Below are 26,304 nucleotides of genomic sequence, written 5' to 3' on the forward strand. Positions count from 1 at the left end.
AATTGTTAGGTCTTCACTGGGACCCAACTTAGATACATTTCTTGGGTGAAATTTTAAGGGTTCCATTTTCTAATTTAAATGAACAAGAAATTTGTTTTTTAGAAAATATATTCCTCTCTTCCAAGGTGTATTACAAAACCTATGTCCAAGAATGTTTGAATGTATGCATCAAAGTCTATTTATTTAGAGGTTGTAAAATAAATAGATTGGGCAAGAGTCAGGGTCAACACAATTATAACAATCCTTATAGAAAAGTAACATGCTGATTGTCTGTCTGTTTGTCTGTTGGTCTGTATGATCTTGCTTCTCATTTGTCATGAGACGGTTTATAACTATTTGTGGGGAGGGTACCACTACTCTCCCAAGAGAAATCGCCCTAGTAAAAAATGTTCCACCAATTTTTTTTTACTTTTTCTTTTCTAAACTAAATTTGAAATTGGAGATTCCTTAAGTGCCCATAGAGGCAGGGGCGTCCAAGCTTTTTATTTTGAGGGGGGTAACATTTTTTTAAGGGGGGGGGTAAAATTGCGCGCGAAGCGCGCCGCAAATTTTTTTTACCCCCACCCCAAAAAAAATTTTTACCCCGGGGGTAAAATTTGCTTTGGGGGGGGGTAATTACCCCCCTGAAATCTGTTGGCAGGGGTAAAATTTGTTTATCCCCCCCAAAATTTACCCCCGGGGTAAAATTTTTTGGGGGGGTAGTTGAAGTTTTATTAAAAATTTAGTATTAAAATTGCGCGCGAATCGCGCATAAATTTCTTTTGTTACAGATTTTTTATATTGGTGGGGTATTTACCCCCCCCCCCCCAATATTGTGTGGGAGGGGTAAATACCCCCTCCTGAATGGCTGAAATGTAGGGGTAAATTTAAAATATGGGGGATAAAATGAAAAAAAATTTGGGGGTGCCTACGGCACCCCCAAATTCGTTTGGGGGGGGTAATCGCCCCATTACCCCCCCCCCCTTGGACGTCTATGCATAGAGGCCTTGTAAACAGCTATGAAGGATTTATAATTTAGTTCATATTTGTTAGAAATTAGATCAATGTTTCATCACAAACAGTTTGTTCAATTATGATCCCCTAATAAAACTATGAATGATATTTACTTTTGTTTATTTTTGATACTTTGATATAAATTCCTTGTTCTTTAGATATAGGATTTAGCGCATATTTGTATAGGATTATATTACGGGGCACAACTTTGTTAAGGGATTACTTGAAATCCTATATATTATACATGCAGTCATTTTAAATGTTTCTTCAAATTTACAATGAATGTAAGTTTAAAATTTTAATTTAAGATTAACCGACTTACAGTTGATATATTTAATTTTTTTTTACTATCGTCATACTACCAATAATTAGCTAAAGTTTTCATAAGCCTTAAAGAATGTGTCTTAACATTTATTTTTATAGCTAGTCGGTGTTTTTAGTAAGTAGTAAATGTCAAATTTTCCATAGAATTTAGATATGCAATCGGTTTTTTTTGTAGACCTCTTATTTTTAAAGTAATTTAAGTTTTTTTTTTTAATTAAGTCGGTTTTAAGGTACTAAAACGCAACAAAAAAAAAGAAGAAAATTGCCATTATGTACAAAAATAGTAAGATCTTTAGTTTGACACCTTACTTTTTTAATTCTGTCAGGTAATTATTGAAAAAATAAATTTTTTTAAACCTCGGTTTAATCAAAACTTTAAACATAAATATATTCTAACACAGGCATAAAAAATATGGGTTCATATATACTTTTAGAATCAAAAAAATATTATGAATTAATTGTAAGCAAAATTGAAAAAAAGTAAAAAAAAAAAAATGGCCTAACATATTATATTGTAGAGGCAACACTTTTTTCACACCCTATTTACCCACTTCCCATGTTTACTCTCAAACATGGATTTAAGATGGTTGCCTGTATAATATAATGTAATATAATATTTTTGTATAATTTCTTTTATTGCAGTTTATTTACTATTTTGTAAACTTTCTATTTCAATTTTGCTTAGAATCGACTTGTAATATTTTTCTCATTCTAAAAGTCTATATAAACACCTATTTCTTATGCCTGTGTAATTATATATTTTAGTTCAAAGTTTTTATTCACATGGGTTCAAAAAAATAGATTTTTTCAATAATTACTCAACAGAATTTAAAAAATAAGGTGTCAAATAAAAGATCTTACTATTTTTGTTCATAATGGCAATTTTCTTCTTTTTTTTGTTGCATTTTAGTACCTTAAAACAGACTTAATTAAAAAAAATTCAATTACTTAAAAATAAGAGGTCTACAAAAAACCGATTGCATATCTAAATTCTATGGAAAATTTGACATTTACTACTTACTAAAAACACCGACTAGCTATAAAAAATAAAAGTTAAGACACTTTCTTTAAGAATTAAATTAGCCTTAAATAAATCCAGGACTTATGTGAAGCTTCCCTAAAAAAGAAATTTCAATCTGTTCAGCGAGATCTTAATGGTTAAACATGAAACTTTTAGTTATTAGAATTATATTAGCGGCTATGCACCTAGAGGCTTCTTAGAGGCATTTTGAGGTTGAGGAGGGGGAAAGTTGATTTCCCCCATTTTCAAAAGAAAAAGTTAAAAAAAAAATGTTAAGGGGGTCATTTTTTCTGGGGCCAATCCTCTTGAGGTTGGTGGTGATACCCTTCACCGAAATAGGTATCACCCTTCCCAGAACCTATATAAAGCTTAAGGAGAACCATATCAGTTTAGGGGTTAGCAAAATCCTTCGGTATTAACATACAGACAGCTAGATACACATAGACATCCTGTTAATGAATCTTTACATTATTGTGAAAACATAAACAATGTGAGTATACCACCTATACAATTTTGACTTAAAGGGGATTAGTAACTATAAAAAAAACTCATGTTTAGAATTTCATAAAATTAGCGACACATTATTATCATAATTATGAATTATTCAATAATACTATCTTTAATTGTTGAGTCAACGAATTAGAAAACGTTAATGTAGAACTGTGGGGGCTAATGTAATAAGCCGCCCATTGTCCCCACCCTTGTTGTATATAAAAGGTTGATAATCTATTCGGAAACCATTGAACGTAATTGCCCTTGTTTATCAATTATCATTTGAGCTAAAAAGCAAGAACACTAAAAACGAGTAGCTTGGTGTCTAAAGGCCAAAAAGGGCGCAAACTATAGAATCAAGACGAACAAAAGGATAGAAAAAAACAAGGATAACATCACATATGGATAGCAAAGCTTAACAGCTAAATCATGAATTTTGTATAAATTTTTCAATAATACGTTGATTTTTACCCTATATTTACAGAATTTCCCTTCTTACAATTTACTTGCTGATTTTATTTAGTCTGCTGCCTACCTAATACACAATTGTCCCTAATTAATTTTTATTAAAAATTCTTTTTTTAATTTATCGTTTACTAAAATTTTCATGCTTTTTCAATCTGTAGTAAAGTACATAATAATAATTCTTACAAAATAAATTGGATGAATAGGTCAAAATATTTTAGGAGATTTTTCCAACATATTGAATGTTTCACAAAAAATACTAATTTTGGACAGTTACATTCTTTGTTTAGAATTGTCCTTGGTATGTATTATTTTATAAAGTTTAAGAGTGGCTTCAAATCTGTTAAAAATCTATGTAAAAGTAAGTTAAGAAGATTATAGAAGTATGTATTCATAGTTTAAATTACACATTATGTAATAAAAACTTGAAATTATTTCTACTTACATACTAAAACAAAATATATTTTTACTTAAGCAAGCAAGACCCTTTTGCTTCCACAAACTGTCTCTAAATCCTTTGTTTGCTCGTCACTATTATTAAATTCTTTTACTATTGTCTAAACTTATTTTGACACATATAAGGTCAGTATTTTGGTTTTGAAAGTCCTTGGGAATATTTAAAATTTATATTAAATTCTGAAAAAAAGATATTTAGATTCTAAATTCATAGTTATTGTGCATGTTACTTTAAATCTCCGAAACAGCTATATTAATTTATTCTTGATTTTCAGGTAAGCTTTACATTGATCAAGCAATGGTTTTAGGCTATTTTCTAAGGAGCTTTTCCAAAATTTATAAAATACCTAGGCCTTAAAATCAGTGACAATTATGTCTACATGTAAATCAAGATATAAAAAAATGCACGACCTGGAATTTTTAACCAGTAAATTTACCCGTACTAAGCTAGGGCATTTCCTTAACTCTACATAAATAAATAAATCAGATGTATAGTAAAGACTATTAATGCCCTAGTTGTAGAGTAGCTACAATCCATAAAAAATCAAAGAAATCAAAGAAAAAGACTTTCCCATGTACCATATTGTCTGGCGATGAGTGATTGACTTTACTTAAAGACTTCCAGATAAATAATTTCATACAGCACTGATTTTTAATAACAACTTTTTGTTTGCAAAACAATCAGGAATTGCGGTATAGGTAAATGGTAGAAATTCTTTTTTTAAACAGAAAGCAACAAAAAAACAAATTTAAAATATTAAGAAAAACGCATTTTAAAGCTATTTGTGTTTTGAAATTTTTAAATTTGTCAATTATATAGAAGTTACTAACAATATAACTTACTTTTTTATGCAATAACGTATCCTCTTTTCCCTGATTAAAAATAAGATATTGAATAATGGTAAAAACAATAAAGTTTTTCTTTTATTTTGAAGACCTCTGATATTAATCTGGTTCATTTCAATACAAATATCAAAACAAGATTTTAGTCAAGTTCTTTAGGAACATGAATAAACCAGGAATCTTGAGAAATAAGACAATGTCTGATAAATTGATGTACATCCCCAATGTTAATAAACAAAATTACCTCTTTTGCATATTACAATAAGTGGTTGAAAGTTTCGACACTTAACTTAATAAGACATCCCTTTTTACAAAACCTGGCAAGAAATGTACATATCTCTTGCCATCAAGCTGTCACCCTGGTCACATCACCCAAAACATTCCCTACTCTTTAGCTCTAAGACTCAAACGAATCTGCTCTGACAATTTAGACTTTTTAGCACACCTGGACATATTACAAGAAAAACTGTTAGGAAGAGGTTACAAACAAAACTTCATAGTTAAAGCTTTTGAAAAGGTCAGTAATCTACCCAGAGCAACAGCATTGATAAAAACCGAAAAAAATCCGGTAAAGAGAGTTGTACTCTCACTTCAATTTGATCCCAGACTACCCAATATTTCTAATATCTTGTTTAGGTTTTGGAAAGTCATGATACAGAATCCACACCTCAAAAGAACCTTTCCAGATCCACCAATGATTTGCTGGTCCAGACCTAAAAATCTACGGGATTTTTTAATTAAGGCACAACTCCCACCAGTAATTACAGAGAGAAGGTCAAGCAGGGTTAAAAATGGATTTTCCCACTGTGGTAGAAATTGTAAAATGTGTCACAATTCCCCCCGGTTTTGTAAAAGTGTCATAAACACTAAAACCAATGAAATCTTCCCTATTTTAAGCACTCTAGACTGTACTAGTAAAAACGTTATATATCTTATTACTTGTAGGAAAAACAGTGGATCCTGTGCAGTTAGGAGACCTCAGTATGTGGGCCAAACAAGTAGAATGATCTCCAGCCGTTTTAACGAGCACAGCCACACAATCAGCACTGGATCAACTACAGTTGGAAGTCATTTCAAGGCCCAAGGACACAATCTACAGGACTTGGAAATTGTCCCAATAGAGAAAATAAGAAGCACAGACCCCTGGATACGCCTAGCTAGGGAAAAACTTTTGATTAGGTCTTTTGATTCTGCTCTCAATAAAATTGTGTAATTTGCTTCACCCAACAAACATTCAATCATCAATCAAACAAAAAAATCCTGTTTTCAAACAAGACACATCTTTCCAACAAATTTCTTTTTCAACACATAACATTTGTTTGCAGTTTCAGAGATCTACTAAAAAAATCCTCATCATTTAGTTTGTAAAAAATATTTTATTTCTGAACATTTCTTTAAACTCAAATTAACTGTGTGCATTTGCAAATTTTTATAAAAAAAACTTTTAAAACACAGTTAACATTTCAAAGGATTAAGCTTCTTTGATATTCAGGTTATCTTTTAACTCAAATCAATTGTTTGCATCATCAAATTATACTTCCAAAATTCTCAAATAAGTCAACATTTTATACCATGTAGTTTTCATTTCATGTTTTATCAAAAAAATGTACACATTTTTTCACTTTTTTGGTTAATTCAAAAGAACACCAATTCTTCCTCCATCCTAAAACCTAAACAAAGCAGGATATCATAAAGATTAAAATTTTTCCCATCTCAGGAATAACTCCACCCATTTTTTTAACAGATTTCAAAATCCAAATCTCCACCCATAAACAACCAAGGACAAAGGTAAATCCACAACCTTTTCATAACCCCCCCACTCCTCCCACTTTTTTGTCTCCTCCCAGGTTTTTTTCTGTCTCCGCCTTCAACCAAACTCACCATCCAAAACTCCGCCTATTTCCTAACCATCAAAAAAGTTCCTCTAATAAAAACTATGCCCCGCCCTATAACTCAAACAAGGCCAAGAATTATTCCCTACTCCTCCTTTTTAAAAAAACTAATGTTTTAATCTTTTATTTCAAACTTTTTCAGTAGTCATCTGTATTTTATGGTGATACCTAAGATTCAAAATAATTTGTGACATTGTTCTATATAAATGTATGTTTAATATCTTTGATCATATTTGCTGTTATCTAATGTCTCATGCCTATATTTTTTAGACAAAATGAATTGAAAATGATTGCTAAAATCGAAATATATCTTCATGTCTTAGAATAGTGTAATTTTTTTAAAAATAGGTTGAAAAACATACTAACTTTAAAATAAAAAAACTTAATAAACCAACCAATCAAAATTCATTAAATGTCCCCATTGCTTTTAAGCCAACGAAAATGAAAACTTTATATAACACTTTGGGGACTAGTGCAATAAACATCCAACTCTTCCCTTTCTCTCTCTGTTAGAATTAAATCTTTTTTTGTAAAGCAAAGCTTTACTGCATTTATAGTGTATCCGTCCGAACAGATTTTTTTGGTTACAATTATAGGCAAAATAAATTTGCCATAAATAAGCAAAATTCAAAGTAAAAATATAAGCTGTAGCAAACAAGAGTCCATACAAACATTTCAACACATTATCTGGTAAAGGTATATTTAGACAAAATTTTATTTATGATTTTGAAATGGTAAGATATATATCTTTATCTGTTGTATCTTTTTCTTTTTTTTCTTCTTTAATTGTAATCGTCACAGATATAAAATTTTTATAAAAGCAAAAATCTAAGCATCATTTTAATATTTAAATTCCTTTTGATGTTTTTTTCAAATATCAGCAGCTTAAAGAACTCGACTTTCTTTACTTTTTCGTAGTTTGTAATATTCACACCAAATTTTCTCTGTTTTTCGTCCACTTCCTCTTTATAAAAAACACAATAAAACATAGACTAGAAAAATTCACTATGAAACTTTTTACTTCATTAGCGGATGCGCTTCTAGCATCGAGGGGCTTTGTCTTTAAAGTGGGAAGGAAAGACCATAGAAAAGAATAAAATATCCTAGGATTTTAATTAAAAATAAAAAATCAATCATGATACCTAAGTAAAGCTTCCATCAAATTGAGAACTTAATATGCCAATTGGGTAGCAACATCTTGAAGGACAAATAAGAAAAAAACCTTATTAAGTATTCAGCTCTATGACGGATATACAGACAAACTGTAGTCATAGCTTTGCTACTCCAAATGATCATGGGATTACTTTCTCAATTATTATAATTGTCTTTGGGTCATAACCCTCACACCAATAAATATTTATGGGTAAATTAATCTATCTTTTTATATTATTTTGAGGATGGCTGTTCTTTTCTTTTCCCCCAATAAAAATCTTTTAATCATACCTCTTTTTAGTTTGTGCCTTTTGTAGCCCAAATCCAATAATATAACAGAAAATAATTTTCTTCAAACATTTCACCCTATAATTTGAATCTAATTAAGGAGAAAGTGTTTTTCAACTGAAGTGGGGGGAAGAATAATTTAACACATATTGTTCTTTCCCTGTATGTCGCATAGGATATGAAAAACAATAAACAATTGTCAACAAATTTGACAATACAGAGGCTAGATAGAGAGATACAACAAGAAAAAAAGTGAAAAATGGAAAAAAAGAGAGAATGAATGAGAAAAAGAAAGGAAGAGAAAGTAAAAAGAAATAAAAAAGATTGTCTTTATTTTTATAAAGGAAGTTACGAACAATATTTTTTTCGTCGCTAGACGGTGTTAGTTATCTTTTAGCTAAATGCAAAAATGTCCGCAGGGCGGCGTTTTTATATTTTTTTTTATTTTTATTGATTTCTCTGGGGAGTGTGGTGGTACCTATGAGAAGCTACCCTGTTAAGGATAACCCGATCCGTTCTGCGGTTAGCGACATCCTTCGGTACAGACAAACAGACAGACAAATACACATTCTGTTACTTTATTATAAGGATAAATGTGACTAAAGATCTCAAGAATGACTGGCTTTAAAAGAAAAGATAGAAAGATGAGAAAATAGATAAATAAAAGGATACACAGACAGACCCCCTACCTACTTCGTAACCAACAACGCAATAATGTTTCATTAATATACGTGATACAGGGTAGATCAATTGCATATAGAAATTAATATGGAATATACATGGATATTATGACAAGGAAAAAATTGTTGTCAATTTGGGTTAATAACATGAACATTATTTATTGGTCAGTTCGATCATTCAGTAGGATGTGAGATTGGGTAAAGGGGGTGGATGGTGGTGATCGTTATTTTATCCAGCTACAAGTTTCATTTTATGATAATCTGGTCTAAGATTCGAGCAATAATAAAATAATTCATATAGATTGTCCATCTACTATACTGTTAAATTAAAGATTTATCTAAATAATTCTAACGCAGCTACGCATAAATAAAAACCATGTATATGCTCAAAAGTGAATATTCATAAGGGGCAAACACCAAACATAATCTTCAGGGAGTAAGGGTCTGTAACACATGACAAAACTTATTCAAGAACATATCTAGTACGATTATATTATAGCATGTACTGAAAGTGGAAGGAAAGATCAAAAAATATAATCTAAAGGCTAAAGTTAAATAGCCTAAAACCATCACATGGGAATCTTTCTTAGAATGGAAATATTAATCGGTTTAGTGATAGTAATATCTTATAAAGGTAGTATGTTTTTTGGTCTGTAGCTTAAGATTTCGAAAACCACTGAACCGATTGAGTTCTCCATTCTATGGAAGCTTCACATAGGTCCCAAGATGGGTTTAGGCTATTTATGTTTAAAATTTAAGTGTTGGGGTAGTTTTATACTTTTATGCTAGGGCACAGTTGCTAGTAGGATATAAATTAAATAAGTTTTAAAAATTAAAAACGATAGGACGATTTTATTTTTTCCAATTACTAACCTTACTTGTTGTCCCTGCAAAAATATTAGTGTGTGCATTAATGCAAGTTGTGTATAAACATTTCTTATACGTATCTCAATATTAGACATTTTATTTTAAATAATCATAGCCATTTTTATTCATATGTATTAACCAGGGATCTCAAGTGACAAGACAATGGACGATAACCTACTGTACAAAACCACTGTTGATAAACAAAATTATCTCTTGTGTAGATTAAAATAATTGGTTGAAACGGGGGACCAACCTATCAAGAAATAATAAAAGTAACCAACGTTTTTAAGCCAATGAATCAGAGAATGAACGATCAAACTTTGGGTACCATTAGAATTTTAAATCCAATGTCTGGCTTTTAATGTCAGGCGCCTGATGAAACTGCTGTAGGTACCATTATCAGAGAACAATGACTCCGATTATCATTTTTTAAATTTAAAATAAATTTATAGTAACAGTCCATTTTTGCCACAAAAGGCGCTCTAAAATAGATCTAATATGAGGCATAAAAACAAACATGCATAAAAATATAAAAATTAATGCCTAAAACCTTCCAAAACAATGAAGGATTGTTTTGGAATACTAATTTTGGACATTTGGAATATTTAAAATGGATGTCTATTCGGTGTCTTTTGTGACAAAGCTATTCTGTAACTGTTTTCAAGAATTGTTTTTATCGGCTGTTTGTCTGTTATATTATTATAGAGAAGTTACGCTCTGTTAGCAATTAATCATTAGTTGAATAAGATTATTATTACTATTTGGGTGGTTCGATTTTCATATCATTCAGGTGTTATTCCCAAACTGTAAATCGATGAAGTCTTTTTAGCTATTATTGATATGTATAAGGAGGGAGTGGACATTGAAATGTAAATAATACTGTTTTTAAACCTTTATATATTTGATTTGTTGTTAATTAACTTAGAAACTTTTATTACTTTTGTATTAAATTTAAATACAGTTGTACAAACCATTCAGAATTCATTTTTTTTCCTGCAATGTATCATTTCTAAAGTCCAAGTATTTTGTTTACCCTCATTGGTGGTTTACAGCAATTTTTAGTCTTTAAGATCCCTTAAGATCCTTGAGTTTGTCGGAAATAAAATTAACCTAAAAATAGCTTTAGGTAGGTATTGTCCATAAATATTAAAACATAATTTTACAATTTTAAAGTTTAATTTTATGACGGGTATGCATTTATGCACTGTTAAAAAAATATTTAGTCTACATTGTACAGCAACTTGAATAAGTAGAAACTCAATCCTTAATGAATCAAAATATTTCATTATTATGGAGGTAATTATCAACTTTACAAACCGCTCCCTTAATTTACAACATCACATCTACTTTATTATTAACACATTCCGTACGTTTTTATGTTTACACATAAAAGGTTTATGTAGACTTTTGCAAATTCTTCCCGTTCAGCTTTTAAAATTAAATTTTATCTTTTTGAATGGTTTTTATTGTTAATCAAAGAGTCGGTTCAGATCTAGTTACCGCTGAACAGATTGGGTTCTCCATTTTATGGAAGCATTACATAGAGGTCTTGAATTGTTTTCTGCTATTTAGATTTTTAATAAGACCCTTCTAATGCAGAGCCACTAGGGACACAGCCGAAAGAGCAAATAAATTGGTTGCTTTTTCTGATGATAAGAACATTATTAAAGCTATGCTTCGCTGTTTATAATACAATATTCTTGTTAATACAAAATTTTCTAAATACAAACAAATATAAAATAATAGTATTGAATCCAAGCCCTAATTTTCAAATTTCATAATTAAGGGCTTGCCCAAAATTATGAATTAAAGAATAGGTAAAATAGTTATTTTTCGCATTGTATATTATTTGTAAGTGTTGAGTATATGGCATTAGATTAAAAAGTGCTCATGACGTTATTCTAATGATATGTTGATTTAATGATATTTAAAAGGGATAACAGAAAAATTACGCAAAGTGAATCATTTTCTTTTTTTTTTTTTTTACATGTTCCTTACTCCCTGCTTTTATCTTTATCTATATTACAAAGTAGAACGATGTCTGTCCGTCTGTCTGAAGCTTTATATCTCTTTTTTCCCTATAAAGCAGAATAATAGAAAAATATTCTACAATTTCAACTGAATTATTTTTTTTATGTTTTGTAAAATTAGGATTTTTTTGTGGTTTATAAAGTTGCGATTCTAGCAACAAAAAAGCCCTAAAATGGATACATGGATACATATTTGATTCTTCTAATTAGGCAACTAAATTGGTTTAATGGTATATTGTTTCAAGGCTATCTCAAATAAAATAACAAGGGAAATTTTGTTCATCCCAGCATAAACACAATTTTTATTTTAATTCAATTATTTTCAATAGTTTTAAATGCGCTACTTAACAAGGAATCTTTCAAGCTATAGAGTAGTTTTGCTAATAAAAATAGTTCTTAAAACTTTTTGTTAATAATATGTTTTTGAAATCAACAGTCCAAATAGAATTATTTTAGACATTTCAGTTATAAAGCTCATCAGAAAGTTAACTATGTTGTTTTGTAGGTTTAACTAAGCCACTTTAATTTATCCCAGCGGCTGTGTCCCTATAGGCATCTAGGGGCATTTCTTTGAAGAGGGGGGGGGGTTACACTACAATAAGTTTAGTTTTGTAAATAAAATAGAATTTAAAATAAAAACAAAGGGGGAGGGAGGTAGGTTGGCTAAAATTCCGTAAAGGAGTGAGTTTTAAGGCTTAAAAACAAGTAAAACGATAAAATTTATGTTAACTTTAAAAAAAAATGTTTGTCTATAGTTTTCAATTAGGAATACACATATTTAGTGAAAATTATCGTTCTACAGTCTACTTCTGTTTTTAGGCCTTAAAAATCAACCTATACGGAATTTTAGCACAACCTTCCTCCCCCCCCCCCTTAAGGAGGTATGGGGCTAAAAATGGCTTTTGATTTCACTATTTGTCGTATTTACTTGTTTTTTTTTTGCGGAAGTTGTATCATTTCGACTATTTAGTATTTTTTTGTAGATTTTTTATGTCATTTATTTCTTTTAATGATCGCATAATACATATATTATGGTCAAGATAAGATATAACATGAAAAATTCCTTTAGCTTAAATTGAACCCTCCAGAAAAACAAGATATTCTTAAAAAGGAACACAGCTATTTTTGTCCTTTTATTAGTTATTTTTGGCAATAGATTTATTATTACTTGGATCTCAACCCAGATTTTTATGTTCTCTAATAAAGTGAAACTTGTAGCGGGCTAAATAAGGATTCCCACCCCTTTACCCCATACTCTCCCCTCCTACTGAGTGAACAAACTCACAAAATTTCATGTTGATCACAATTTTTCCCTTGTCAAAATATCCATGTATATTCTACATCCATTTAGTTCACTGTTAGGGAAGAAGAAAAAAAAAGAGGGGGGGGGGGGGTTGATACGTTTAACTGAAGTTTTACGGGAAATTGAAAGATATTGAATAATAGACTATTAGGAATGACATCGCGACAAGAATATATTAATGTTTCCTCCCCCCCCCCCCCCCTAACAATGTGGATTGTTTTTTTTATGTTTTTTACCCATATATGGCGAATTTTATGCCATATATGTATTTCAAGTTGCGTTGCTACTCTATTATTATTATAAATGCCTGTCCTTCCAATTATTATCTGTGTATATATAGTATTGTGACTTTCTCGCCTGATATTTGATGTACTCGGCTTTTAGGAAGACTTTGATGATCTTTTTAAAATTATCTTTGTCTTTCTGTCTTTCATGCTACGTTGTAAACTAGATTACAATGGAAGAAATGGATTTTATTTGTTGCTATTTAAGATAAATTTAAGATTCTTTTGCATCCACTCTACATATTTAAGTTGTTTGTCCGTTTGTCTGTAAATAATGTAATAGGTTTTAGAAAATGTGATTTACTATCTTCTATGTGAGATAAACCGTCAAAAGTCATCAAATTTTTGGACGTTTTAATAAATCATTATTTATTTGATCTTCGGTGATTTTCATCCTTGTTTTACTTTCTTTTGGTGTATGTAATTAATTTCTATTTAGGTGGAATTAGAATATTAAAATCTTCTAATATTTTTAGAAATCTCTTTCTTTCTTTGTCTGTCTGTCTGTCTGACTGTTTTACATTCTTTTGGTGTATGTAATTTATTTCCATTTAGGTGGCATTAGAATATACAGGGTGGGGCAAATAAGACCGGACAAACTTTAAACAGCCATAGCGCCAAAACTACTTGACCAATCAAGACGTTTGACCACACTATAAAAAGCTTAGGTAATGACCTTTTAGCACAAAATAATCTTTGGACGAAGATGGACGTGTACAACGAGCTGGCCGCGCATATGTTCAACAAGGCAGATTCCAAATGCGCCGGTGGTTTAATCCGGATTCTCGAATAGGGCTAACTAAATCTGACCTAAGCCTATCTGTAGGTGAGGTAGAGTTATGCAACTTGCTGGGGATACTGTTAGATACATAAGTAAGACACTAGAAAAGACTAGAGCTCTCTATCTGAAATTGCTTGGCCGTAGTACTCCAGCAAAGAGAAACGGTGCAGATTTTTAGATGTAAAAAATGTCAAAAACCGTGAAAAATCGTGAATATTTCTCGGTTCTTGATCCAGGGACCCATATTGAACTTTAAACCTCATTTTAGACTATGGGTTGCGCTGACAACCCTAGCTGAAACTTCATGCCATTTTCAAAAAGGTAAAGAACGTCGTTCTAGCTCAACTGTGGTCAAAATAAGAGCCTCCGTGTATAAGAGTAGCTTGAAAGTTGGGCGAATTTGGATCCTGCGGTTACTCACGTTCCTAAGGAAATGTGGCCTCCCAGCAGCCCGATCTTAATTCAATGGACTTTTGGGCCTGGGGCTACTTTGAATCATGCACCAATAGAGAACTATCAAGGAGAACTACGCCAGCTTGGACAGGTACATTTTGACCTGGACATGCCGGCGGTTGAGGAGGCGGGTAGAGGCGGTAATTAAGGCTGGCGGCGATTTATTGAATAATCTAATAGTCATATACCTATTTTGCTTGCCAGTTTTTAAAATTCAATAAAATCTTTTAAATTGACGATTTTATGTTCATTTCTTTAGAAGTTAGAATTTGTCCGGTCTTACTTGCCCCACCCTGTAAAAGTTTTTAATATTTTTAGAAATCTCTTTCTATCTTTCTCTTTGTCTCTTATCTATATATCTATCTATCTATCTATCTATCTTTCTATCCACATATCTATTTATTTTCTCCATAGAAATTTCTTTAAGAGATTAAATCCAATAAAGTTAGTTTATTGTAAGAATTGATAGAGTCGTTTTCAATGCTACTTAGTTCCTAAATATTTACATTATACCGTAATTCAAGTATAGGTTGCGATCAATATTCTGCTTAAGAAATTTACAAGGATAAATATGTCCATTAATAACACAGTTATATGTACATTATATTAACATTTTCTTTGACAAAATTAGAATAGTAAATTGATATATATTGATAATATATAGGAAATGGTGCTTGCCCTTAAAGTACCTAGCGAGCAGAGAAAGACAGGGCCGCGCAGCCCCCCACCCAGTTCGGATGGGTCAAATCCTAATCCTGCGTTGCCTATACCTAGGCTGATCTAACCCTGTGGGGCTAACCAAGACCCACTATAACCTAATCCAACCTAACCTAGAGTAAAACACAAACACCAGAAAAATTACACCCCCTTCCTCACTTAAATTTGTTTGAAAGTAAGGGGTTTTCTGTTCATGACCAGAGCCTACAACGGAAATCGCCATACTTAACTGAAGAAACGAAGAAAGAGAGAGAGTTTATCTTTATTTATTTTAAACTTTAAAGTTGAAGGGCCCTAATCATGTGAGGCTACCCATAAAAAAAATTACAAAACTTAATATAACCTCCACAAACACTTATTTTCTTATTTAATATTTGAAGCTCAACAACTTTATAGGAAAATAAATCTATTATTCACCTGAATTCTTAAGCAGTCAGAAATTCAGGGTAGAGCCATAAATGATAAATCAATTTCCTGTATGGCTTCGAAACCGATTAATAACCGCTGTATTAGAACCGGTTTTCAGCCATACTGAAAAATCATGTATAGCATATTATTAGAGACAATTTTACACGAATATTAAAATAAAATCATAAAATTAAGACCTGTTTGGTTAGAATGGGCCTTTGGTCCTTTGAGGTTAATAAGCAGGTTTTAATCTAATAATTTTATGTCTGAGGAAAGTTGTCTATAATACAATGTGAAAAAAACTACTTTTGTATGGAATTCTGCCTTAAGTAGCCTTAAATATTGGAGGGAATAATAGATGTAGATTGATGTAAGCGTCACTGTTCTGTTCCTCCCTGGGCACAATATCTTTTTGAATGAGATGATATATAATAGAGTGTAATTGTTTATTAGAGTGTGCAGTCTTGTTTTTAAACAAACAATATATAATTTATGCATTTTAGACAGACACCCTCCATAACAAAAAAAAGAGAGAGGTTGTTAAAAATACCCCAAAATATTTAAATTACTTTATTGTTCTATTAGAAGGGTATACGATTTTTTTTATAAATCAGTTATTTTAAAGGCAATTAAGACCCGTCAATCCCTTAAAAAACTTGGATGTCCTATCTTAACTTTCGTCTATTGGATTTTTCTATATATTTATTTCTTCCTCTCTTTCTATCTTATTCTTATTGTAAATCTATTTCATGACTTTGCCAAGACGACATGGTATATTTATGCTTACTCTAAAGCTATTGCGTTTACTAGATCAATAAATAGAAACTATTATGATAAATATTATAGCCGCAATAGATGGAAATATTAATGGACTTTTTGTCTCATTGTACACAAGTTAATAGCATTTTTACAATAAAAGAAAAATAAGAAAAGCATACAAAAAAAACGCACAAGTGAATGTATTGCTTTATTAAAAGAATAGTTTCTGCGCCCCAAGATTCTAGGGAACGAAGGGTAAATAGCCCTAAGACATTTATAAAGATTTCCTGAATATTACAACCTATTAAGACTAGCTATTTATATATGGATTAAGAGAGAAAAACCTAACTACTTAGTACTTAATATTACAGGATGGACGGATAGGATTTAAAATCAAATATTCCATGCAAGTTTATTTAATTCATATATTTTTTTCAGGTAAATGGAGTGGAGGTGTCAGGGAGTGGGCAGGACGCGGCCTCCATGCTTAACACTGCCAAACAGCCGATCATTGTTGAGCTGAAGCGCCGCTCACAAACTGCCACAAATGGCGGTAACCATCAGCACTATACACTGAATAATATGACTGGTAGTGTGTATAATGGCGGCGTTTATAATTTAGCCGCCGTACAAGCTGTGCAATCAGGAATGTTTTTACATAACTTGTAAAATATTGGCAGTTTAGATTATTTTCGCTATTCCTTTTATCCCCCCCCCCCCTCCCATTCCTTATAATAACTGGACACACTAATCAAGCTCAAGTTAAATACTTTATGCTATTTCAAGCATTATTATTTCGTATAAACATCATTGTCGTATAAACCGGTAAGTAGGCCTCAAGCAGCACTATGTCTTTGCCTTTCCCTTCACTTTTCCTTTTTCTTGATGTCCAGACATAGAAATGGGGTTGGAGGGGAATGAATTTGTTAAGCTATAGAAAATGCTTTGCTAATCGAAATATTGATTCTTTTGTATAAACATTATTGTCGTACAAACAGGTTCTCACAAAGTGCGCAAGTCTCGGCCCAGCAGTGTCATGTTACAACATCAGCATAATCCAGAGCTGCAACTTCATGTTCTTAATCTTAATTGTGAGGTAAGTGACATGGCATATAGTAGGCATCACAGTAAGGCATCTATGTCCTATTTTTGCAATTGACAATCTCATTAACAATCAAATTTAATTTGGTCCTAAATACCTCAAAAACATTTTTTTAGAAAACTAATATTGTTTGTATTAAAATTTAAATCTATTTTTAATAAATCTTTTCCTTCTATTCATTAAAATAATCTTTTGTTACAAAATTCAATAGTTTCATTTTAATTTAAAAACTTTTCCCATGAAATTTATCAATTTTAAACTTGTAAAATTAATTTTTAACGCGTTAAAAATACATTATGACAAACATAAAGCTAAAAACAACACAAAAAAGTGGTTCGTCACTTTTCAAGCTATAATTCTGTGTTTTGGTAATAGAAGAATATTCATAGAAGGCTGTAGAAAATAAATTTCAAAAATCCATGGAACTTTTAAAAAATACTGCAGAAAAAGTGTCATGTAGCTTTTTAAAATGTTGTTAGCCCTAGCATATAGTTTAGTTTAGAATACATGCAAATTTTTTACTTACTCAGCTGATATGTGAGATAGGGTATCTTAAATATTCTGTGAAGATTTTCTTGGCCAATTTATATCCTCTCTAATATTTAAAATGTCCTCCCGCCTTTATTTCATAACAATACAATGAACTCGGATGTGGGGATTTTAAACCATTTTCTTTGCTTTCTAATTAGCTCTATTTTTGTTGGGAATAAATTCATAGCCTTTAACTTTTCAATATGAATATAATAAAGTTATAAAATCTTCTTTCATTATTTGAGTATTTCTTATAAAGGCAGTGTTGTTAATGCACTTTTTATTTTATGGTCAGAGAAATTTTTATTAAATAGTTCCAAGTAACATAAATAAATTTGTGTATTTCTTAACAGCATAACTTTCTTTAAATACTTTGTAATATGTTTTAAAAAAACAAAACATCATTCTACCCCCGTGTATATTTATAATGGTTATAAAAGACCATACAAATGCTAAATAAATCTGAAGAAAAAAAAACAATATAGATTAGAAGTCAAACTTATTCTTTTTATAAGTTTTATTTTGGTAAATATTTAAAAATCCTCAATTGTTTTTAAAAAATATGCTGAGTTTTTCATATTCTTTCTCTTCATTATTTTATTTAATTTCCAGCTATTTTTAATGAATTTTTAACCAACCAGAACCCCTTCTGTTTTTTGATTATTTTTCTTATCGTTCATTTAATTCTATAATATAAAGTAGTAAGGTTTTTGTCTGTAGCGTAAGATTTCGTTAACTAATGAACCGATTGATTATTCCAGTATAGGGGAGCTTTACAAATGTCCCTTGATGGTTTTAGGCTATTTTATGTTTCATTTTATTGTTAAGGATGGTATTAAGCTATTTTTCTGTCTTAATCTAACCTTTCAAATTCTAAGCAAGTAGATGCTTGGGGCGCAGCTGCCAGTTTTTTAAAGAGCATTAAAACATCTCAATATCTTAGAAATTTGTCTCTAGCATTTATTCTTATTAAATTGATTTTAAAATAGATTTTAAAAAAAGGTGGGAGAGGTAGTACATCGTTTATTATTTTAGGTCATGTTAGGTTAGGTTATATTTGGTAATGGGTAGCCCCGTAGGTATAGGCCACAAAAGGGCTAGACAGAGGAAGAACAAATAATTTCCATCTCTTATTTTCTTATTTTAAATCTATTTTATTGTAATATTTATATTAAATATATTTCATAAATTTGATCATTGCTCGATAGGCACTTTGAGAGAAAGCAAAATATTTAAATTAATTTATATAAGAGCTTTACTAAAGTTTATTCCTAAAAACACATAACCTCAACATGAATTTAACCTCAACCCACCCTTTATAATGCCAAATCACTTCCTTTATGAGTTAAATAGAGTTTCTACATTTTATTTCATTTTTAAATTTTCCTCAGCGTAAATATTTCATTTGGTTTGAACTTTTTTTTGAGGGGGGGGGGGTGTGAGGTTAAGGACCTCCACTCTCAATAGCACAAAACCTGCACTTAAACACTAGAAAACTTTTCTAAAAATATTTAAGATTCCAGCCGTCTACGATAATAAAAAAGTAAGTTTTTTTGTCCGTAGCGATAAACCGATATGGTTTTCCTTCACAGTGGAGCTTTCCATAGGTCTAGGGAAGGTATTTTGAATATTTTTGGTAGGGTATCTCCAATCTCCCAATAAAAATTAAAATTGAATATAGGAGGGGTCGACTTTTCTCCCTCCTAGTTTTCTGGGAGTAGCCGCTAGTATACAGAGATACTTGCAAACAGTTTTCTAGTTTATAATAAAAGTTAGTTACAGTATACCTTTTGCTAATATAAAAATTTAGCAAATTTGTTTGGTATAACAACCCTAAGTAAAAAAAGTCATTTTGCCTTAAAATAAAGAAAAAAGGCGCTTTAACTAACCAAACAAAAAAGGTCCTTTATTAAATTTCTATTCTTTATGTGAAAAAGGCTTGTGCTCTTAATGCTTTAATAGGTTTAATGTAAAATTGTATATAATAAATATTAAAATAAGATAAAAAGACAGTCAATAAGCGATTAGTATTAGAGTTTTTCAAGGGGAGCGGGAACATTGGGCTGTTTATTACACTAGTCCCCAAAGTTTTATGAAAAGTATTCTTATTCGTTGGCTCAACAACTCTGGGACTTTCATCGAATATTGATTGGTTGATTTATTAAGTTAAACGTCCAAACGTTTCAACCAAAGGATTATTTTGTGTGTCATTATTGGGGATGTACATCAATTCATCGGCCATTGTCTTATCCCTTTATATCCCTGTAATTTATGGAGAAGTAAAGTTTTGGATATCATGTTCCTTGTTATATAAAAATAATCAATTTTTGATAAATTGATAAGGGAAAATATTAAAAACTACCAAATAAAGTGAAAATTGGAAAATTAACACGGGAAGGGATAGGTATACTGAAAACAAGAGTAAAACATTAGTATAGGTATAATGTATCTCAATTATTTTTCAGCTATGACAACTTTAATTAAGATTCGTGTAGTCGACAATAAAAGTTTCTTGTCGATTTTTAGCGTAGACCACTTTTATTTATTGCTTTAGAGTTGATAATAATAGTATAATTAGAACAAGGGTATGTTGTTAAAATATCAGTAATGGCCACTTTTATATCATATAGTTACTATAATTATGACATTAGAATAAAAACTTGTAAATCGCAATAATAACATCTTCTCATTTAGTCGACACACAAAAAAAATAAATCGAAGGATATCACAATGTTACCATTTGGGTCATCCTATCATATAAAGCTTTTTTGTCAAGATCTCGCTAATCGCTGAACCGATTTGGTTCTTCTTTGCAATGAAGCTTCTTATAGTTCTAGGGAAGGTATTTCACAATTATTGGGGATGGCGTCTCTATAAAGAATAATCCCCCCCCCCCAAAAAAAAAAAAATTTTTCCTTTTTTTGACTTCTCACCCATAACGTAGGTGCCCCTAGAGGTTTCTAGGGAGTGTAGCCGCTAGTTTACTTTACTTTGATAGAATAGCTCTCCGCCCTTTAAACATAAAGGCCTTATCATTATTTATAGGAGGATATAATTTAAAACAAATGTTTCTAATGACTTTTATATTTCTCATAATCATTTTTATCATGCGATGTTATCTTTTAATTTCCCCAAAAATTATTAAACACTGACGTTTATGTGTAACAACTAACAATCTTTAAAACTAGTCATTAGTGGTTGAAACGTTTGGATATTCAACGATATGAACAAACCAATCAAATTTCAATAAAAGTCCCCAAGATTGTTAAGCCAACTAATAAGAAAACGTTATTATAAGACTTTGTGGACTAGTGTAATAATGTCCCCTCCCTCCCTCCCTGCACACCATGTTTGATAAATAGAAAGAGCTTCAAACATACCCTAAATAGACAAATTTTGCTAATTTTAAATTTTTCTAACATTGAATGAAATCACTTTAAACATATGACCTAAAATACATAAGTTTTAAAGCGAGCCAAAATTAGTTAAAATGAATTTTATTTTTGCGTATCATGATAATTATTTTTTATTCAAAGATTTTCTATATATATACATTTGGTCTGTTTTGAATATTTTGTTATTCTCTGACGCAGTGACGGTTAGCTTTGACAAAATGCCACTGATTTTATTGCATCAGTAAAGAAATAAAATAAAATAAAAAAGCTTTGAACGTTGCCATCCTTGTTTTTAACTGATTAAATTCTATGAAAATCATGACAATGATCTTTTTTTTTCGCCTAAATCATGTAAAATGAAATTAAACCCCTTGTAATAAATGAGGGTTCTTTTGATTATAAGTTGTCATGATTTTTTAAAGATTATTTTGACTTTAATTCAATTTACCAAAATAAAATAAAAAATATATGAAAAAAAATACAAAGAAAAAACAGTCTTTTTGTAACTTTTTTTTACAACCGCCCTCTATATATAACAATTTATTTAGCCCCCAGCCTCCAATGTTGAAAAATGTACAATGATGATTTTATTTTTTCACCTTCCCATCTTGGTCTTCTAATATGTTAAGTAGTAATGTTTTTTGTTTGTCCAGTAAGTCCTCCCTATCATTTTACGCAAGATTTAAAAAGGTCCAAGGGAGTAGTTTTAGGCTATTATTAAAGATATGTTTATTGTATGTGTTTTTGGATGGCTTCAGGCTATTTTAGAGCTTCTAGTTATAACTAATGGACCTTTATTTGTGTTACATTTTGTCTTTTTGCGATCATGAAACACTTTGTAAGTATCATAATATGCGGTAATGATTTGACACCATAATAACTATTTGTGAAACTCATTTTATTTGCTCATAAACATTAACTTGTCTCGAGGGAGTGCTTCACTCCGAATAGATAAGAATGTAGAAACGGCAAGGAGGGATAGGGCACTCAAAGAATTTCATTTCTCGTATTTATTCGAAACCGATTAATATCCGGTGGATTAGGACCAGTTCTCGTCCATACGAAAAAACCTATGACTAGCATCGTATTATATCCAGTTTTCTACGAATATAAAAATATACAATTAGCCTGTGCCTTCGGCATCTCGGGGCCAAAAAAAATAGTTTTAATCTTATAATTATATTTTTATATCCGCGGAAAGATGTTTATAATACGATGCGAGAAATAACTATTCTTTTATTGAAGTTTCTGTATTATACTGCATGGGAAGGGCTTACTCATTTATCCAAGGAGAGAGGGGACATTGGACTGTAAATTATAAGGGTATCCAGAGTTTTATCAAAAAGTTATCTCATTAATTTTGATCTATAGAAAGGGAAATTTTGTTTTTTCTCAATTATAACGCACAAAAATGTATCTTCCAGTGTCTTATCCCCTTTGCATTTATATATTTATACTAGTTACCTCACCCCTAGCCTCTAGGGGATAACAAGCACCCAGAAAAAATATTAAACCACCAGCAGATATGTTTAGCTGGAGAAACCGTACAACTTTATATTATATAATAAAATATTTGTACAATCTCCAAGTGATAGAAAAGCTTTGCTAAAAAAACAGCTATTACACTTTTTTTAATCTAAATGACATTGTTAGAGAGACTTCTATGTTATTGCCAAGTCTATTTACATTTTTATTACTTTTAGATTGATTGAGTAATTATATGTTTGTTTATATCATTAAATTATAGAATAGTTATATAAATAAGTTCATCTTACAAGGATAGCCAAAAATGTATGCAACCTAGCTCGTAAATATAGACAATTTGCTAACATACGGATAAAACAAAGCAAAATGATATACAAACTTAAAGAAATAGCTTAAAACCATCATGTAAAGACACAAAAACATATCCAGGGACCAAGTCGAAAGCAATAATCATAAGATTGTCTCACAGCCTAAGTTTGAAATAGTACTGCCAAAATATCAACAGCAACAAATAATCTGGAATATGAAAAAAACATGAACCTTTCTGTGCTCCTGGGTCTTATAATGTGCTTGGAAGCGCCTTTAGATTGGAAGGACTGATCGAGAGAGTAATATAACCTAGGATGTGTGGCATAGGCGTCCAAGGGGGGGGGTAATGGGCCATTTGGCACCCCCAAACGATTTTGGGGGTGCCGTAGGCACCCCCAAAATTTTGTGAACAATACCCCCCCAAAAAAAAATTACCCCTACCTTGTGGGTGCCGTAGGCACCCCCAACGATTTTGGGGGGGGTATTTACCCCCCCCAAACCATTTTGGGGGGGTAAATACTCCCCCCAAAATAGAAAATCTTTAACAAAAAAAATTTTTGCGCGCTTCGCGCGCATTTTTAATACCAAATTTTTTTATAAAATTTAAATTACCCACCCCAAAAATTTTACCCCGGGGGTAAATTTTGGGGGGGGTAAACAAATTTTACCCCTGCCAACAGATTTCGGGGGGGGTAATTACCCCCCCCAAGCAAATTTTACCCCCGGGGTAAAAATTTTGGGGGGGGTAAAAAAAATTTGCGGCGCGCTTCGCGCGCCATTTTACCCCCCCCAAAACCAAATTACCCCCCCCTTAAAAAAATTTTACCCCCCCCAAAATAAAAAGCTTGGACGCCCCTGATGTGTGGTCAGCTGTTTCCAAAAAATGTTCCCTCTATTTTTTCTTTAGAATAAGGGGATATTTGTATTCAATGCTTAAACAATTTGTAGATAAACTTTTCTGATGAGCTTTCACTTTTTAACAAACAATAAAATACATTTTTTAGAATAGATAATAATAGACGAATGTCAGGGTAGCTTATTTAGCTTTTTGCTTGAGTAAATTACATAAATATATCAGTTTTACAAAATGCCATTGACCAATCATATTTTACGCTTATGTCATTATTTATAATTATCTTAGAAACCACACTAGAAAAGCTTAAAATTTACATGTTAAAAGTACTTTTTGGAATCAATAGGATAATTCTAACATGCCAATATGAAAGATTAGGACGTACGGACGGACGTACGTTCACTCTCTAATTGTAGAAAGGGTTGTTCGCAAAGATAGGGACAAAATAACTTATTCAAAGCTTCTTTTGAATAATTAGCTGTCTATTCTATAAAGTCTATGATGAAAAAACACAAGATATGGGGTGTAAAATCTATTGTTCATTGTGTAGCTTCTCTATAACTAATAATTTCCACTATAAGAAGTTAAGTTTCATCTTGTAAAATAATTAGAAAGGGAATTCTAACTATCTTTCTGAAGATTTTTGTAATTATGTAGCCTAAAACCATCGCGGAACCTCTTTGAAGATTCACTCAAATTGATTAAGTGCTTAGCGAGATCTTAGATGAAAAACAAATTTAAAAATTAAAAAAATATTATTTTATTGCTTCGCTATTTGTAATCAATTTTCTAAAAAGGTTCCCCCGTATAGGAAAAAATGATAAATTAACACTTTTTGGCAAGTTTTAATTTCCGAAATTGAAAAACTGAATATTGATTTTTATTTATTATTCAGTTTTATTCCATTTATCATTTTTTTATTTTAGAATATTATAACATTTAAACAATGTTAAACTATCCAAGTAGAACAATATTTGTCTATCTAGATGTAGCTAATACCACTGGACCGAGGGCTCTGATTCTCATAGAATATACCTAGTGGACATATGATCGTTTTAAGCTATTTTCCTAGGGATTGGGAAAAGCTTAGAAGTTAGTTTATGTAATTATTTTTTTTTTGAAAATTTAAACAAACAAAAAACTTGGCAAATAACTAAATGTTTCAATTATTATGCTGGAAAACATCTTCAAAATTTAAAAAAAGTTGTATGTTTTGATGAAAGCTAATTTCACGGGTGGTGAGTTTTTCTTTTTGAATTAGTATTTCATTTCAAAGGATTGACAGAAAGCAGTTACAAAACGATTGGGCTATTTTTAAACTTAGCAGGAAAAAATAAACGATTTAGCAAAAAAAGATGATTGATTGAATTTGTTGGTCTGTTTGTGATGATTTATTTATGTTATTTTATTATGTCAGAAAGACAGACATACTCGCACGCAGACTTCCTATTATATAAGGATTGATATATTGATTCCATTTCTCCATTAATAACTTTTTCTGTGCTATTTTTACTTCATTGCAAGGAATACTTTTAAAGAAAACGACTTTTCCAGAGATCAAAAAGGTTATTCCAAAAATGTTTTAATATTTTTCAGAATATAGGTTAAATTTTCCCATAGTAAAATTAAACAACTTTGTATCCTAAGTATCCTAATATGCGTAGATTAAAACTTTATATTTCTTTTACAAAGCCCTCCATTTAAAAAGTAATTAGAGTAAACGCGTGTTAAAAAGAGTTTAATTGTTTAATGTTCTAAAGGGACAGTCCAACCTTTAACTTCTGATGAATTTATCTGCATTAAAGATGTGCTTTATATTATTAGTATTTATATATGTAATTTAATTTTTTATCAGTTTAAAGAATACTTATTTTGTATTATAAAAATGCCCAATTTTGACTTTACTTTTAAGCGTGTCTGTGCAAATTTTCAGATGGGAAAGGATATGCAAATTTATAAAAACAATAATGTTAAATCCTGCAGTATTATAAACAGCTCTCCGCGTATATAAAATGTACAATTATTGTACATTTTTATATTCATAGAAAACTGGATATAATACGATGCCAGACATATTTTTTTCGTATTCCCGAGAACCGGTTCTAATCCACCGGATATCAATCGGTTTCGAATGAATACGAGAAAATATTTTTAAAAAGCTTTACTTGTATGTGGGCTTTAAGATTTTAGAAACTACTAAGACCTAAAGTAAAGGTTTGCAGTTTCTTTTGAAGGTTTTGTGCTATTTTTTGATGTTTACCCCATCTCTCTCAAAGAAATATGAATTAAAAATAGGTTTTCCCTTTTTTCAAGATAGACGGCTGGAAATTTTCGTGAAGATTCTCTGTAGCAATTAGCATCCAGAATATATTTTACATGATCAGTCTGTCGGTCAAGCTCAAAATACAAATACCTTTTTCA

General features: G+C 30.9%; 1 protein-coding gene across 1 annotated transcript in view; it reads left to right on the plus strand.

The window, feature by feature from the left end:
- Positions 1-26,304, plus strand: part of LOC145326148 (uncharacterized) — a 75,835-nt gene that overhangs the window by 33,012 nt on the left and 16,519 nt on the right. Inside the window, exon 2 of the mRNA XM_080169277.1 lies at positions 16,647-17,304. Within this exon, the coding sequence (XP_080025403.1) occupies positions 17,245-17,304 (60 nt within the window). The 5' untranslated portion in view covers positions 16,647-17,244. The remainder of the gene's footprint in view (positions 1-16,646; positions 17,305-26,304) is intronic.

Source organism: Acartia tonsa, chromosome 8, assembly GCF_053477335.1.
Source record: "Acartia tonsa isolate MP-2025a chromosome 8, ASM5347733v1, whole genome shotgun sequence".
Lineage (NCBI taxonomy): Eukaryota > Metazoa > Arthropoda > Copepoda > Calanoida > Acartiidae > Acartia > Acartia tonsa.